The sequence below is a fragment of the Onychomys torridus genome, chromosome 6 (assembly GCF_903995425.1).
Source record: "Onychomys torridus chromosome 6, mOncTor1.1, whole genome shotgun sequence".
Lineage (NCBI taxonomy): Eukaryota > Metazoa > Chordata > Mammalia > Rodentia > Cricetidae > Onychomys > Onychomys torridus.
In genome coordinates this window covers 101,057,101-101,072,450 of record NC_050448.1, presented here as the reverse complement: position 1 = coordinate 101,072,450, position 15,350 = coordinate 101,057,101, and the positions used below count along the sequence as shown (strand labels likewise).

Genomic DNA, 15,350 nt, shown 5'->3' with positions numbered 1-15,350 from the left:
ATCTATTGCTTACAATATTTCTCCTCATTATTAAATCTTCTGTCCTCTACAGTCTAGGCTTAGCTTAACTCTCTAGCCATGTTTTTCACAGTGGAAAAGAAGACTGAGCTTTCATCTTTTTTATTTTGTATTTTTATTTAATAATGGAACAATCCTTGTTTTCCTCAGTACTCGGGTCTCCAAACTAGAGATTATATTTCACAACCTCTCTTGAATCTTCTCTCTGGTGAAAAAGTCTTAAACAATTGAAAGTGAGACAAATGACATGAAGTCTTCTTTTAAGATTAAAGCCACTATCTCTGTGTTTTCCCTGTTTCAGTTATTGTTGGCTATAAAATGGCTATAAGTGAAGAATGAGTTTGTCTTGTACTCAGAGGTGGAAACCATAGGTAGAAGAATTACTGGCCTAAGGCATTAGATTGCTATATGGAACAGAGATATCTGTGTCCTACAATGCTCCCCTTAGAATAGTTAGAGGAGTGAGAATCACATTTCTATCTTGTTTCAAACAAGGTATATTTTAATGTCACTGTACAACCTCTACACAGATATATCCACAATCTAATGCAATGTGTTTCAAGGTTATTTCTGTAAAATAATAATAATAATAATAATAATAATAATAATAATAATAATAAGCTTATGACAGAATGTGGATCAATACACTCTTTGCTTCAACTAGAATATTTTGCTGTGAGGTGTACTAACAACAGCTGAAACAACCAGGGTTCTTTAGGGGATATAGTCAAGTTGCCCTTTGCATATGCTTCTTCTCTCATTAGTACAAGGCTTCTCATGGACCACACTGAGCAGCTGTTGTCTGAATGTTGAAGATTGCTTAGACCACCTAGTGCATCAGTCACACTCCACTCTCTATCATAGAAACAGGAGAGTCTGCTTCAGAATCTTTGAATAATTTATTTTCTCATTCGATGCCAAAGTTTTCAACCAATTCATAGTCAAGTACTGTCACTTTTTTTCTGGCTTATGCTAATACCAACCACAAACTTCTCTCAGCCCAGTCAGCAAGAACATGAGCCCAAGGGGCTTACCATGCTATAATTGATGTTCTTAAATCCCTGGACCCTAGTTTCTTTATTTGTAAAACAATGATTAATAGTTTCTACCACATATAGGGTTTTTTGTTACTAGTTTAAAAATAATAAAATCATGCTTTATATAAGAAAATGCTTATTATTTCATTCCATACAAGCCTTTTCTTTCCTTTTGCCCTATTAAGAATACAGCTTGAACAAAGGGAGTTTAATTTAATCAATAGATTATGTTATGAGCAACTATCACTGGGTCTATTGCCTTCCCTTATGGACATAGCTAGATCTCCCTCCTGCTTTGTCTATGATACTCTTGTGTCAAACTTTCAACACCTAGAATTATTTTGTTCATGCTCCCAGTAATTTTATACAGTTTATCAGAAGTCCATCTACAAGACTGTGAGTTCTCTGAGAGCAACGCCTCCTCCATCTGTGTCCCTCATTGCTACAGTCTAGCATATGAGATGCTTAATCAATGATTGTAGACTACAAGACTCATATCCCAACTTCCAGAAGGCACAGAAAACTTTGTGGAGCAGGCACAAACTGAGTGTATATTCAAGAAGCCTAAGTTAGATTTTTCAGAATCCATATGGTGGAAGAAAAGATTCAGCTCTCCACATGTCATCATCTTTCCTCCATGTGTGCTGTCCATGTTAAAAAAAAAATAAGAGTTCTCTTTTACACACACACACACACACACACACACACACACACACACACACACGAGAGAGAGAAAGAGAGGGAGAGAGAGAGAGAGAGAGAGAGAGAGAGAGAGAGAGAGAGAGAGAAGATCCCCATAGTTGTTAAATAATGATACTAGTTAAATTGATGTTCTTCTCAGATACTGTACTGATAGATAAAAGCTATAGATGTAATTATCTGGTGCTAAGATGGTGGAATGCACACAGCTCCAAATGCTTCATTAATATTAACAGTTGGCATCACTTCAGATCTTCCCACAGGTTTGTTTAGGTCCTGGCCAAGTGCTCACATCTCAGCAGACTGTCTTTTTTTATGACTGTGCTCTGTCTCCTTGGGACTTTCCAGCTACCTGTATTTCTGCTGTCACCTCTTCCCTGGCATCTTTCCCCCTTTGCCTGTTAATTACAACTATATTGACAAAGCATTTGCATTTTCTATTTTATATTCTGGTAGTCGTTGTTTAGACCTTTCCTATGCTGAGCTCAAGATACTGTCTTATTATTTCAATGGCAATGAATATAATATCCAACTTTTATTGATCACCTTCAGCATTCCAGGCATTTGCTTGACATAGATTATTTCTAATCCTCAAAGTAACTTGGCAAGACAGATTTTATTATCCCTTCTTTATAGCTGAGGAAGGTAAGATGCAAAGGGTTTTATTTTGGTCTTACTGAAGGTCACGTCACACACCAAGTTAGTTCATATTTAGAATCTGAAGCTGGTGTTGTCTCTGAAGTTAAAGTGTGTGTGTTTGTGTGTGTGTGTGTGTGTGTGTGTGTGTGTGTGTGTGTGTGAGAGAGAGAGAGAGAGAGAGAGAGAGAGAGAGAGAGAGAGAGAGAGAGAAGAGGGGGGATGGAGGGAGAGAAAGAAGATAGAGTGTTGTTTTGTTGTGGGAAAGGAAAGGATAAAGAGACAGACTTTAACAAAAAGAATGAAGTTCACAGAATATTTCCAGGAGCAGAGGGCAGCAAAGTAGTTCCCTGTACTTTTATGCTCTGTTCTCCTGCTATTGTTTAATTTTAAAATTCAGAACATGACAGGGCACTTATGTAGATCCCTTCTCATTCTACAATATGCTTGTTCCCTACATAACTGAAATAAACAGGTAATAGTAAATCACAACAAACAGTAAGTTACTGCCTTTTGTATCTAGCCATATAGATAGATATAGTTAATCTTGAAAAGGAAATTAAGTTAAGTTTGCTGCAGGCAGCTTGTGGTTTCAGTGCCAGTCTGAAAATCTGCTACTCTGCCCTCGTGAGGATGAGGCAGTTCAGGGGCTTGGTACATAGAATATATGAAGCAATTTTGCTTTTAAGTAAGTAAGGTAGGTAGGTAAAAGATTTTCTGAAGCAAAAGGCAAGACTTAAAAGTGGAAGTCAATGCTAATGAAGTCCCCTCTTCACAAATGTTTAAAATATGGATTTTGAAAACATCATACCACCTACTCCATTTTGAAGGGCATATTATCATAGGCAGGAAGACCACTTTTGTTCCCATGAGACCTCATCAGCCCAAACCTGCATTTTCTTTGTCCCTCTGAACATCTGGTTTTTTGTTTTGTTTTGTTTTGTTTTTTCTCACTTCACCTTTCTCTTCTAGGCCACTAGTGAACTATCAGTTGGCGATTGGTTAGTTTCATATGGGTCACATGCCTGTTCCAGGTAGCTAGGCCCTATCTAGACCCTAATGGTGGCAGCATTGTTTCATTAACTGTAAACTCTACGAAGTTTGTTCCTCTCTTCATTTCCTTTCAGCTTGGCTTCTGCTGTTCCACCCTCACTGGTGAGGAGTGATATATAAAAAAAGAGTTTTTGAACTATGACTCTTTCATTTCCTTACATGGCAGTGTTGTTTTGAAGCTTCTGCTTATTGCATTTCTGCCTTGCACATGCCTGTAAAGATCTGTTACCCAGGCTCCATCAAACAGGGGAGTGACTTCCAACTTTCTGTCACTGTCACTTATGCCTAATACAATCCACATGCACTGATGAGATATTTTAATAAGATAGGGATGTTTATTCTCAGTGCTTCCATCAACAAATCCTCATGGAGCATCCGTGAAACAGACACCAGCTCAGATCCTGATTCTGTTTGTGCTTTAAGAATCCTCTCCTGAGTTCCCCAAAGGCTCAGGAAATCCTGGCCTTCCTAAGAGTGCTGATCCATAAGAACTCCCTTCCCAGATCTCCTGTGGCACCTGGTGGTCTGATTATTTTTCAGAGTTCACTCTTACATCGTTGGATAACAGCCAGACTGTGGGTGAGGGCTGATGGAAAAGGGCTTTGTTTCTGTGGGTGACTGGGGTAGATGAACATTTTAACAATGCTACTGTAAGCACAAGGTATCTAATTTATTAAAAATAATCTTGTCTTGCTTACTATATTAGACCCATATTTATTAAAGTGAGTGGTTACTCTTAGTATTTACTCAGAAATCTTTTCATAAAAAAACCCAGAAGCCTCTGTTAGCAAATGACTGCAGTCCCCCCCCCCCCCCGCCACAAAACTCTCTGCTATTATTTGCATTTTCATGACTACCCTACGGGGAATAAATAACCAAGTCAAAACATCTGGATCTTTGAACTCTCGTTAATCAGTTGGTTTCATACAGGGTTATTCATTCAGTGTAATGTTCAAAACACTGGAAGTTTCTATAAAGCCTACATAAAACAGTGTTCTTTTTTTATTGTTAAATGGAGTCCTGAATATGCTCTATGATTACTTTAGTTCATAAAGTATGAAGATGCTTTAACTTTCCTCTTTCAAGGGAGGTCTCTGTAGTTTATTTTCACTGACTGCACAGAAGTGTTTCTGTGGTCAGTTTGGTGCTTGACAAGAACATATCTGCAAATGATTGATGGGAGATGGAACACCCAGACTTATGTCATCATCTTCAGCTGTCACAGTCTCTGACAGCTTGTAGAGTCAAAACGGTAGTGTGCTTCACTAAACAACCAAGACAGGGAAGAAGTATTTGAGCAGCATTCCTGAGAGTATCAGAAACAGTGTTGTTGAGTAAGGGCAAGATAAGTAGAGTATTAACACAGACAACTTTTCATTGGAAAAATAATCAAGATATCTTAATTATTAAGATACTTTTAGTTAATTAAAAGTAAAGTGTGGTGATATTGTGTTCCCCAAAATATTGTGCACACTAATAAACTTTTCTGGGGTCAGAGAACAGAACAGCCACTAGATACAGAGGCCAGAAAATGGTGGCACTCACACTTTAATCCTAGCATTCCTAAGGCAGAGATCCATTGGGATCTCTGTGAGTTCAAAGCCACACTGGAAACACCCAGGCATAGCGACTCATGCCTTTAATCCCAGGAAGTGATGTCAGAAAGCAGAAAGTGATATAAGGCATGAGAACCAGGAACTAGACCTGGTTAAGCTTTTAGGCTTTTGATTAGCACAGTTCAGCTGAGAGGCACTCAGTCTGAGGAAACTGGAGCAGCTGAGGAATTGGCAAGGTGAGGTAGCCGTGGCTTGTTCTGCTTTTCTGATCTTTCAGCATTCACCCCAATAACTGGCTCCAGTTTTGTTTTATTAATAAGACCTGTTAAGATTCGTGCTACAGTGAAGTCTCTATAATAACTGCATTGACCAGTTCACTAGAAAGGCTAAAAGATAAACAGACCAAAACTTAAAAATATTATTTTCCTCTTGAAATGGGGTAATATTCACTGACAACCCTTTCTTCAGTCTCACCTACAAACAAGTTCAGCCTCTTGCCTTTGAGGGTGTTGCTGTTCACTGAGAAAGCCATTCAGAGCTTCCCTATCTCAGAGATAGATCATTTGCCTAACTTCATGTCTTTCTACTCTTTGTTGTCCTGTAAAAAGGATTTCTGGAATTATCTCTACAGACCATCTTTCTTTACTTCTTTCCTCCCTTTTTCAATTTGCTGAAACAGCAACTCCAGTGGATTTCGAGGCATCTAGAAGATTGAGATGCTCCTCTAAGCTATACCTATAGAGATATTTGCTGAGCTGTTTGAATGAGGACGGAAGACCAACCGTGAATGTTATCTTGAAATGCGCTCATGGGCCAAGAGGAATATAAGGTCAAAGAAGAAGGAAGCTGGTTCCCATTCCTCTGTCTCCTGGCCTACCATGACATGTACTGCTGGGCTCCATCATGCCCTCCCTGCCTTGATAGGCTGAATCGTCGCAACTATGAACAGTGCAATTTATTTATTTATTGGTTAACAAGTGATGTTATTGGACATTTTGACAATGTGATGAGGAAAGTCACTAACAGGTTCGCACTCACCATATAACTCACTGGTTTTGAATTTGTGGTATTTCTACCTTAGCTCTTCACAGTACAGAGATCATAGACACTGGACACCACCATGGGCCCCAAGGTTTTCTTTTATCATGTCCTACCTGCCGTCAGAATGCACCACTCTTTGTTACAGATCAAGTCCAAATTCACAGGAGATTTCCAGGTTTTCCTGAGGATATCTGCCTGTTCCTAGGTTTTCCTTCCATTCAATCTGTCTCTTTGTACAAGGAGCAGCTCAGCTGCTTCTGTTGTTCTCTATACACCTCTACCTTTTTGTATCTCTTGTGTGATTTAAATAAGTGGCTCTTGTACCATTAAGTTCCAGCTTATTATATATATATATATATATATAAAATATGGCTTGCAGGCTGTGCAAAATAGGCATATGTCTGCAATTATTTTGTAACCAAATTACAAGTAAGCTATAAAGTAGTTCAGAGAGTAAAAATATGAAAGCAAATTTACAATGTTACTTTTTTTTAAACAATAAGGAGCTATTGCAGTTTGCAAATCTCATGGTGGTAAAACTTTCCTTTATTACATAACTATTTCTGAAGTTTAGGTTTAGCAAATTCCCACTGAACTCATCATCAGATTCTTCTGAGCTTCAAGAGAGAGCCCGTGATAGAAGGAGACTTGTCTAAGTGTAAAATCACCAAACTGCATCTGAGCAGGAAGAAGAAAGCCTGGATTTAGTCCCAGCTCATCTCTAATAAGTCAAGGGACTTATTTCAGTTCCCAAGATTGGGTTGAATGTCCCTAACTTGTCCTGTTCTTCCCATCTGTAACTTCCCATCATGTCAGCATTCATTTGCTGCTTCACCAGACAAATATTAATAGCAGGTGCAGTGCCGGTGTTACCTGTTTTGTGGTTTGTTTATAACACTGATGCTCAAATCTCATCATTTCTGACTAGAAACCAATGCTTTGATATCTAGAATCAACCAAAGTGCTAGTTGCCTGCTGTTTAAAACTGGATTTTACTTTCCTACATCTCTCTCTCTCTAACTCTGGAGACACTGGCAGAGGCCTAGAAGACAGCTCTTTGAGCATTTCCCTGGACACACAGCAAGCAAGAATCCACTTCATGCTTGGATGTTTGTTGATAGTGAGACTCCATAGTGGCTGCAGGAAGATTGAGGCTGAGCTAACCTGACAGCTTGAGAGCTTAAGAGCATCGATTAGAGCATGTGCGAATTTGACCTTCCCACTGCCTCCATGTTTGTGGCTTTGGTTCCTATAACAGGAGTTGTGTGTGTGTGTATGTGTGTGTGTGTGTGTGTGTGTGTGTGTGTGTGTGTGTGTGTGTAAGAAGAAAATTATTTTTTCATACTCTACAGTGATTATTCTATCCAAACAATAAGAGGTATTATTTTATCCCTTAAACCCTTGAGTGTAATTTTAAAACTTATATACAGTAGAGACAAAGCTGATGAGGAGCCAATTTGGGACTTACATTTTTGTGTGTGTGTGCATGGATATACATGTCTGTATCAAGCAGTGTTGGAAGAACCAATTTCCCACAAGGTATTTTGTAGTTGCTGATCATCCTGCCTATTGGCAGATATTCACATTGCACTTTTTAATTAAGTGACAAAGCAGTCCCACATATAGAGTGGTTGGTGCTAATGAAAATTTACATAAGGAACCAAAGGAATTAAACAGATGTGAAGATTACCATTTTGCACTTTTTCTTTCTATTTGTAGTAATAAAAAAGTGTGAACTGAAATGTAAAGGAAAATAGCAGTTGTTTTCTATGAAGAGTACTAAATATGAAGTTATACTCATAAATATAAAAGGGTTCTGAGTGTTTCATTTTCACAATACGTAAAAAACAAAGATATACTATTTGCCTATCCTAAATCTAGGTCATTAGGAGAAGGGTATAAAATGTTTACTAACTAATTCTGGTTTTGCTTTCATGTAGAAAATGAGGGAAATTTCTGTTTCCTTTTGGGTTGCTATCATCGATATGAATGAAAGTAGATGCAGCCAGAGGCAAGGTCACTTGAAGTCTCACATACTTTATCATCACTTCACCAACTTCATTTATGACATTTCTTTTGATTGATAAAGGTTATCCAGTTTTCTGCAATAAGTCAAATGCTCTCCATATCGCATACATTTAGTACTCTTTGCTCTATAAAATTGTCCTCCACACTTGCACAGTAGGATTTGCATACCCACATCTGCATCCACACATATGCCAATGCACCACTAAAGCAAGTCAATCAATAATTTTTGAAAGGTAAATAGCAATATTAACAATATCCAAACATTATCAGAACATTTTTGTTATTATGCCTGAAAGTTCAAACAATCTGAATAAATACACATCCATGTTTAAAGAAACATTTTTTTCCCCTAAATTAGAGCTTGGAGCCACTGAGCTGACTGATCATTTGTATGTCAACAACCTATCTAATATACTTATTAATTTGATTTTTTCATTGATGTATATGTATTATGGTTATTAACTTAGCATTCTTGTGGGACTCCTATTGGGTGTATCTGACTCTTCGACTGTTCTTGGGACTCTTCTTTTCCTATTGGGTTGCCTTCTCCAACCTTGATATGAGGGCTTGCCTTGTCTTGTTATATTTCATTTTGTCCTGTTTGGCTGTCATCTTTTGGAGGCCTACTCTTTTCTGAAGAGGAAGGAAACAGAGGAGGAGGAGATTTTGGGGAGAGGGGAGGTAATAGGGGGAACTGGAGGGGTCAAGAGAGGGGAAACTGTGATTGAGGTTTATTGCATGAGCAAAGAATCTATTTTCAATTAAAATCATATATATACAGATGTATGTGTATTTATGTGTAAAAATAATTGATTTTCCTCATAATAGGCAGTCTACTGTAAACCCATGTGGTAGATGCTGCTGCTAATTCATCCAAAGAGGATATGATTTGAGGCAATAGTTCATTTTAAAATATAGTAAAAGTCTTCTGCTGGAATAGAGAGAAATTGTAGTATTTTATTCTTTGTTGCATGCCCTAGAACTGTATACATGGCCGATCCTCAATGAACACAGGTAGAGAGAATCCCTGGCTGTATAGACATAGTACTGTATGGTGTGATTCATGGGATAAAGGGAAGCAAATGGTTCTGAAGAAAGGAAATGGGGATGATTTTGAAGGTCTGTTTTGCAGTAATTTCTCATTAACGATGATGCTACTTTTCTACCGACTGCTTAGCGGGGGAGCATCTGATCTGCTCTCTGCAGCCAGCTCATTGATTGTGTGGGTCGATGCAATCTGATGCATAAAGAACCGAGTAAGTGGGAGGTAGTGCTTCCTAGATAACTGCTAAGAAGAGATAGTTTACATTTGGTGCCTTCAAGCTGTGTGGCCTCACATAGAATCATATTAGAAGTAAAAGCCATCCTAAAACTGACAAGTCTTTCTTTTATTGATAGGCTTAACATTACTGAAATTAGTTAGACTTAAAGAAAAGCAAAATGCACCAAACAGACTCCAGATCCATATGAACATAGGCAAGAGGTTACTCTTTGCTTTTTGATGTACTCTGTAGCATACATATACATATTAGGGTATGGTGACAAGATCTTGGATTACAGAGGCTCTTCTTTCTGTTTCAAATTTTAGTCTCCTGAGCTGTCCAGTGCTGACCATTTTACAACTAGCTAGTACTCATGTCCCACGTAAGTCTAAAGCATTGGCATGGTCAAAACTCTACCAATGAAACACCATCCTTACTGCCCAGCTTCCAAATGAATTGAGCAAACAAGCAAAATGAAACTACAAATCTAAACATTTGAATTGTAAGAGATACAAAAATATTATTGAAGAGAGTATGACAATTGGAAAGGGAAATACTTTGCATTAAATATACATTTTAATATGCCCTAACATATTTATGTGATTTATTTAATGTAATATTTGTTTAATAAGTTCCTAACACAAAATAAATAGTAACACATTGTTTTTCATCCCCACGAAGAAAAGGTTTAAATGTTACCTGCCAGAGAGGGTCTTTCTGCTCGGGGAAGAGCTCAAAGTACTTGTGGGCCAGTTGTACTGGAGGCAGAGTCTGCAGTTTCAAATTGGTCCAGCTGTGCACAAAGTTGGCCAAGTTCACGAAGGTGTATAAGCCAAGGCGATCATTCCCATAGTTGGACAGATGTGTCATGAAAATGCTGATCTGGAAGAGAAACGACAGTGAGCACTCAGTTCCATACGCTTACTCTCAGAGGTGGCTGTGTCCGATTCAGGGAACCTCACCTAACTTCATACCATCAATGGAAGTACAATTGTATTTTGGGGTGGGAATCCACCTAACTTTTTTTTTTTTATAGAATAACCCTTTAAATTACTGTGAAAATTAAGACTGAATTAGAGATTGCCACCAGCTCATTTCTAACCAGAAGTATAGCACCGATTTCAGTATTGTGAGGTCAATATCATGAAACCCCAAATCAAATAATCTCTGGAATACTGAGGAGCCAGACAGAACTGAACCACATGTAAAATAAAACAACTGCTCCACTCCATTCCTGATGTAGATGCATTTTAATGGTGTGAACTTGTTTCTTTGTATTATAGGGAGGCTTTTATTTGTTTCTTTACTGAAGTAAAGGTTAAAGAAATGATAAATGTTTGACTGTTTAAAAATTGCAGAGTGTATGTATAGAAATGTTACAGGGTGGCACACTAATATATACAATGGTTTTTTTGATGGCTGCATTAAAAATAAATTTAGTTTAAAAAGCAATTTCGCAAAGTTTTTTTTTTTTTTTTGCATTAGCCAAGAGCTATCATATTCATTAAATTTTTACAACTTTTCAGACCTCATGTGAGTTCTAAAAATATTCTGGCATTTCAGAGCTCTTCTTTGTATACCACAGATAAGGCAAAAGTGACACTGTTCTTGAACGACCATGCAAGAATTTACATGGTATTAAAGATATAACCTAATGTGAAGTCCATCAGACATTGCAAAATCAAACACTAAATAAAGGGAAAACTTCACAATGCTGTCTAAGTTGTAGAGGTTATTAATGCAAGTCTGAAAAAGAATCAATCATTTTCCAGAACCAATAATTTATACTTGTTTTTAGTTTTCATATAATTTTCTAACACATGCATTTTAAAATCTGGATGGATTTTACTGATGGATGGATCCATAAGTATTTCATAGCAACCTAAATATTCCAATTAAGGAATTCATTAACTTCATTTTGAAGTAATAATTCCATAGTGTTGCAAAGAATAATATTAGGACATGTAGCTGATATTGAGTGGTAAGCAAATATGGAATAAAAGCCAAGAATCTGTGGCTGGTGTTTTATGTTCAATGTCTCTTGCTTCAGAGATGTTATCACTTGATGTGGTGATTCAGGTTATTTGGGAATAGAAAAATAAAATTGGGAATACAGCAACTATTCCAATATCATCTTCATTGCAGCATCATTAGAATAGTAGTCATGTAGCAAAGATCACAATCCAGACCCTCTGTTCCCAAGATGGAATATTATCACTGAATAACTACAGAGGAAGTCTTTTATCTTAAAAACATAAGAGCATTGTCTTGCACTAGAATATAATAAATGATATTCTGTCAAGAAATTATAATTTCAAGAACGAGTCTCATAATTTGAAGGACTTTTCACTTTGTAAAAGATGTTATCTTTCTGTCTGTCATACTAGGACACTGAAAAGGTCCCCAAGGACAGCTAATTAAAATTATCTGCCAGTCCTCACTATCTCTGGAAGTAAAAATGGAGGATGAGAAATTGGTCTATTGGCTTTAGTGTCTCCAAATTATGAAAGTAATATCACAAATTATATAGAACTAATCTATGGTAGGCATGAATCTAAGCCCTTCACATATATGAAATCATTAAATCCTCGTCATGCTCTTACAAGGCAGGTAGATTTATGGGCCCCTCACAGGTGAAAAAATAGAGTCAAAAGGTAATTTGTCTAAGACTGCATTGAGGAAAGTGAAGAATAGGAATTGAATTCCCAAAGCCAACAACATGCCATGACCCCACACCTTCACTTGGCCATTTTTTTTTAATGCATTGAATTTAACATCACCATTAAAAAAAGAAAGAAAGAAAAGAAAAAAATCTGTAGAAAACATTGGAATAAGCCATGTATTAGTTTGCAAACTCAAGTGTTTTCTTTCTTTTTTCTTGAAATAGAATGACAGAAGATAACTTACTTAAGGCTTATTTTCAGTGCTAGTGACTGAACCTAGAGCCTTAGTTCTGCCACAGGTTTATATTCCTGGCCACATTTTTATTTTTATTTTTTTTATTTTGACACTGGGTCTTAAGTTTCCTAGATTTGCCTGGAATTCACTTTTCATGGCTGGTTTTATTTTTGAATTAATTTATTTTATTTTACGTGTTTTGTCTGCATATATTTCTGTGTACCACATGCATGCCTGGTTCCATAGAGGACAGAAGAGGGCATTGGATTCCCTGGAACTGTGTTGGAACCCATCTAGGTTTCCTAGTGGCCTTACCCAGGAAGACTACATAAGAGGTTGACTGGACCACATTCCTGAGTGCCAGGTGTTTGGAAGGGTCTACACGTGGCTGTACCTCGCAAGGGGGAGGTCTTTAGCCCCTCCTCTTGGCATTCTTATAAAAAGTCCTTTTGAATAAAGTTCTGGGCCTGTGGATAAGGAAGGATCCAGGCCCATGTGATGCTATCCTGCGTTTCTTTCTTTTTCTCTCTCCTCTATTTCTATCTAGCTCTCTCATTTCTTATTTCTCAAGGGTTCTTGGGGTAAATAAATGTGGGAGCTTGTCTCCCATAGAACTGGAGTTACAGAAGGTTGTGTTTACATATGTGGATACTGGGGTCCTCTGCAAAAGCAGTAAGTTTCCTTAACTGTGGAGCTATCTCTCCTAAGCTGAATCTGCAATTCTCCTGTCTCAGCATGCTGGTTACCAGTGATTATATACCTATTCATTTCTGGAATCTTAAATATCATTTAAAATGATGAATTTGAGTGTTAAGTCTGAAGATAATATCATCCCTTTCATATTCTCCATTTCTCCTTCTCTGGGGGTATAATCAAAGATTATACTCTAAAGGTCAAAAAAAGAAGGGATATTTAAAAGAATGTAATTTGCATAGTGAGTTTATGGAATTTATGTGGAAATTTAACGTAAATCACTAAAACATTTGCTGGCACAATTTTCTTACCTGAAATACATTTGATATCACTTGAATGAGCCCGGGTGCCCATACCACTGATTTGTTCATTCGCCAATCCCTCATTCTTAAATTCTTTATGCCAAGTAGGAAGTGAATTTACTGCAGGATCCAACTATGGAGACTCCAGAACATAGCATACTATCTGTTGTCAGATCTCCCATAAGTGAGCTTATTGTCAATCACACTTCCCTTAAGAAATAAGACAGTGCAGGTGGTATCCTTCAGGATAATTATCTTTTCCCATGATGGCAATTAGTAGAAAAATGAGACACAGTCTGAACACCCCAAATAATAACATAAACCCCTAGAAATCCACCACCTGCCTCTGTTGCTGTTACTTCAAGGTTGAATTGTAAGCACCTATAAGTGGCCTAAAGTCTGAGAAAAACATGAACAAAAATCAACTTGGGAAATACTGTAAGGATTCTTTTTACATCACAGGTAAATGTATATTACCATTCTATTTGGGTATTATAATGGTGATTAAGAAAACGTTTACAGCACACCAGTTCTCAGCAGTTTTTCCAGATTTCTGTGGGAGAAACTTTGATTCACAGAGGAAGCACAAGACATAGTCCTGGGGAAATGGAAACGGCCTTTGGTGTTAAGTATCTGGTATGCTGTCCTAAGCCAAAGCTGGCTGCTGCACTAAAACTTCTCTTAGCTGCATGTATAAGCAAGCAGCCAGCTGCCACGGCTGCAGTGACTGCCATCCGGGGCACTGTGTGCACATGCTTTACTGGTTAAGAACGAATTAGTGCTGGTGTATGGTCAATTGACTGCACTTTAAGAAAAACAGTTTTGCAAGCACAGCTAAGCTGTGCATATCTGGCCTGCTAAAAGCGCCTTTTGTGCAGACAGAGCACTTTAGCCTTAGCATTTCTGGACAAATAGCTTATTTAAGAAGGAAAAAAATGTTCAGAAAGTGTAAGGAAAAAACAAATTAAGACTGTGGCCGGAGGCCTAAAGAAGGTAAGTCAAGGAATATGCGGAACGAGATAATAGCAGATAGTGAATTTTCTGACGTACAATATGTTGCTACTATTTGTTATGTGATGGTGACTGCTCCTCTGCTCATCAGCCCCTTTAATTACTCATCTTGATCATTATTTCCTTAGCACATACTGACAATACCTTGACTTAGTATGACTAAACTGGATTACCTAGAATATGTATGACTGTGTCACATGAGCATACGCTGTTGATAGAGGTGACTCTGTACCTTTGAAATATTGTAGCATAGAATTATGAACTGACTCAGAAAAATCTTCATGTGACAGATGACGGGCAAGCACATCTTAGTCAGTGGATTATTTTGAGAATAAGGTTTGAGTGCTGACATCCTTAGGCCTCTGGGAGCGGGCCTTGCAGAGGTCAGGAGGTCGAGGCGGCTATGTTTCTGTGACTAAGCATGCCTCTGGGCACCTTTATCTTGCCTTTAACACTCCATCCTCTCAACTCCATTATAACAAAACAAGTTTTAATTCTTCCCTCTCTCAGTTGTAGTAATATAAAAGCAAGTTCATAGCCTCCGTTGTAGGCTAATAATTCATTAGGAACTGAAAGCTTTCTTCTAGGCTGTTGGCCAGATATACAGTATGTATCAGAAAACATTAAATGTGGAAAAGATTTATTAACAATGGCTCTTACAGTTCAAGGACTATGCACGTAGGCAGTGGTGGTACACATCTTTAATCACAGCATTTGGGAGGCAGAGCCAGATGGATCTCTGTGAGTTCAAGGCCAGCCTGGTCTACAAACTGAGTTCCAGGAAAGGCACAAGCTACACAGAGAAACCCTGTCTTGACAAAACAAAACAACAACAACAACAAAAAATAAACAAAAAAACAAAAAAACTGAGGCAGGAATGCAAGGTCCAAGTCATCCTTGTCTACATAATGAGTCTCAGTCTTCAAACAAACAAAAAAGGTCTTAAATATTTTAATGTGTAATATGTATATCCTCATAACAGGAAATTGAGTGACTATAATTGAACTCTATTTATAATCTTTAACTGAGTACAAAAGTGATGTTGTGGTAACAAATGGGATACTTAATGACCCCATGCCCCATCCAGATACAGGATCTCAGTGTGCAACCCTAAGG

At 37.8% G+C, this 15,350-nt stretch overlaps 1 protein-coding gene across 1 annotated transcript in view; it reads right to left on the bottom strand.

The window, feature by feature from the left end:
• The window catches only part of Ndst4 (N-deacetylase and N-sulfotransferase 4), a 322,264-nt gene that overhangs the window by 30,719 nt on the left and 276,195 nt on the right, over positions 1-15,350 (bottom strand). Inside the window, exon 7 of the mRNA XM_036190450.1 lies at positions 10,030-10,212. Within this exon, the coding sequence (XP_036046343.1) occupies positions 10,030-10,212 (183 nt within the window). The remainder of the gene's footprint in view (positions 1-10,029; positions 10,213-15,350) is intronic.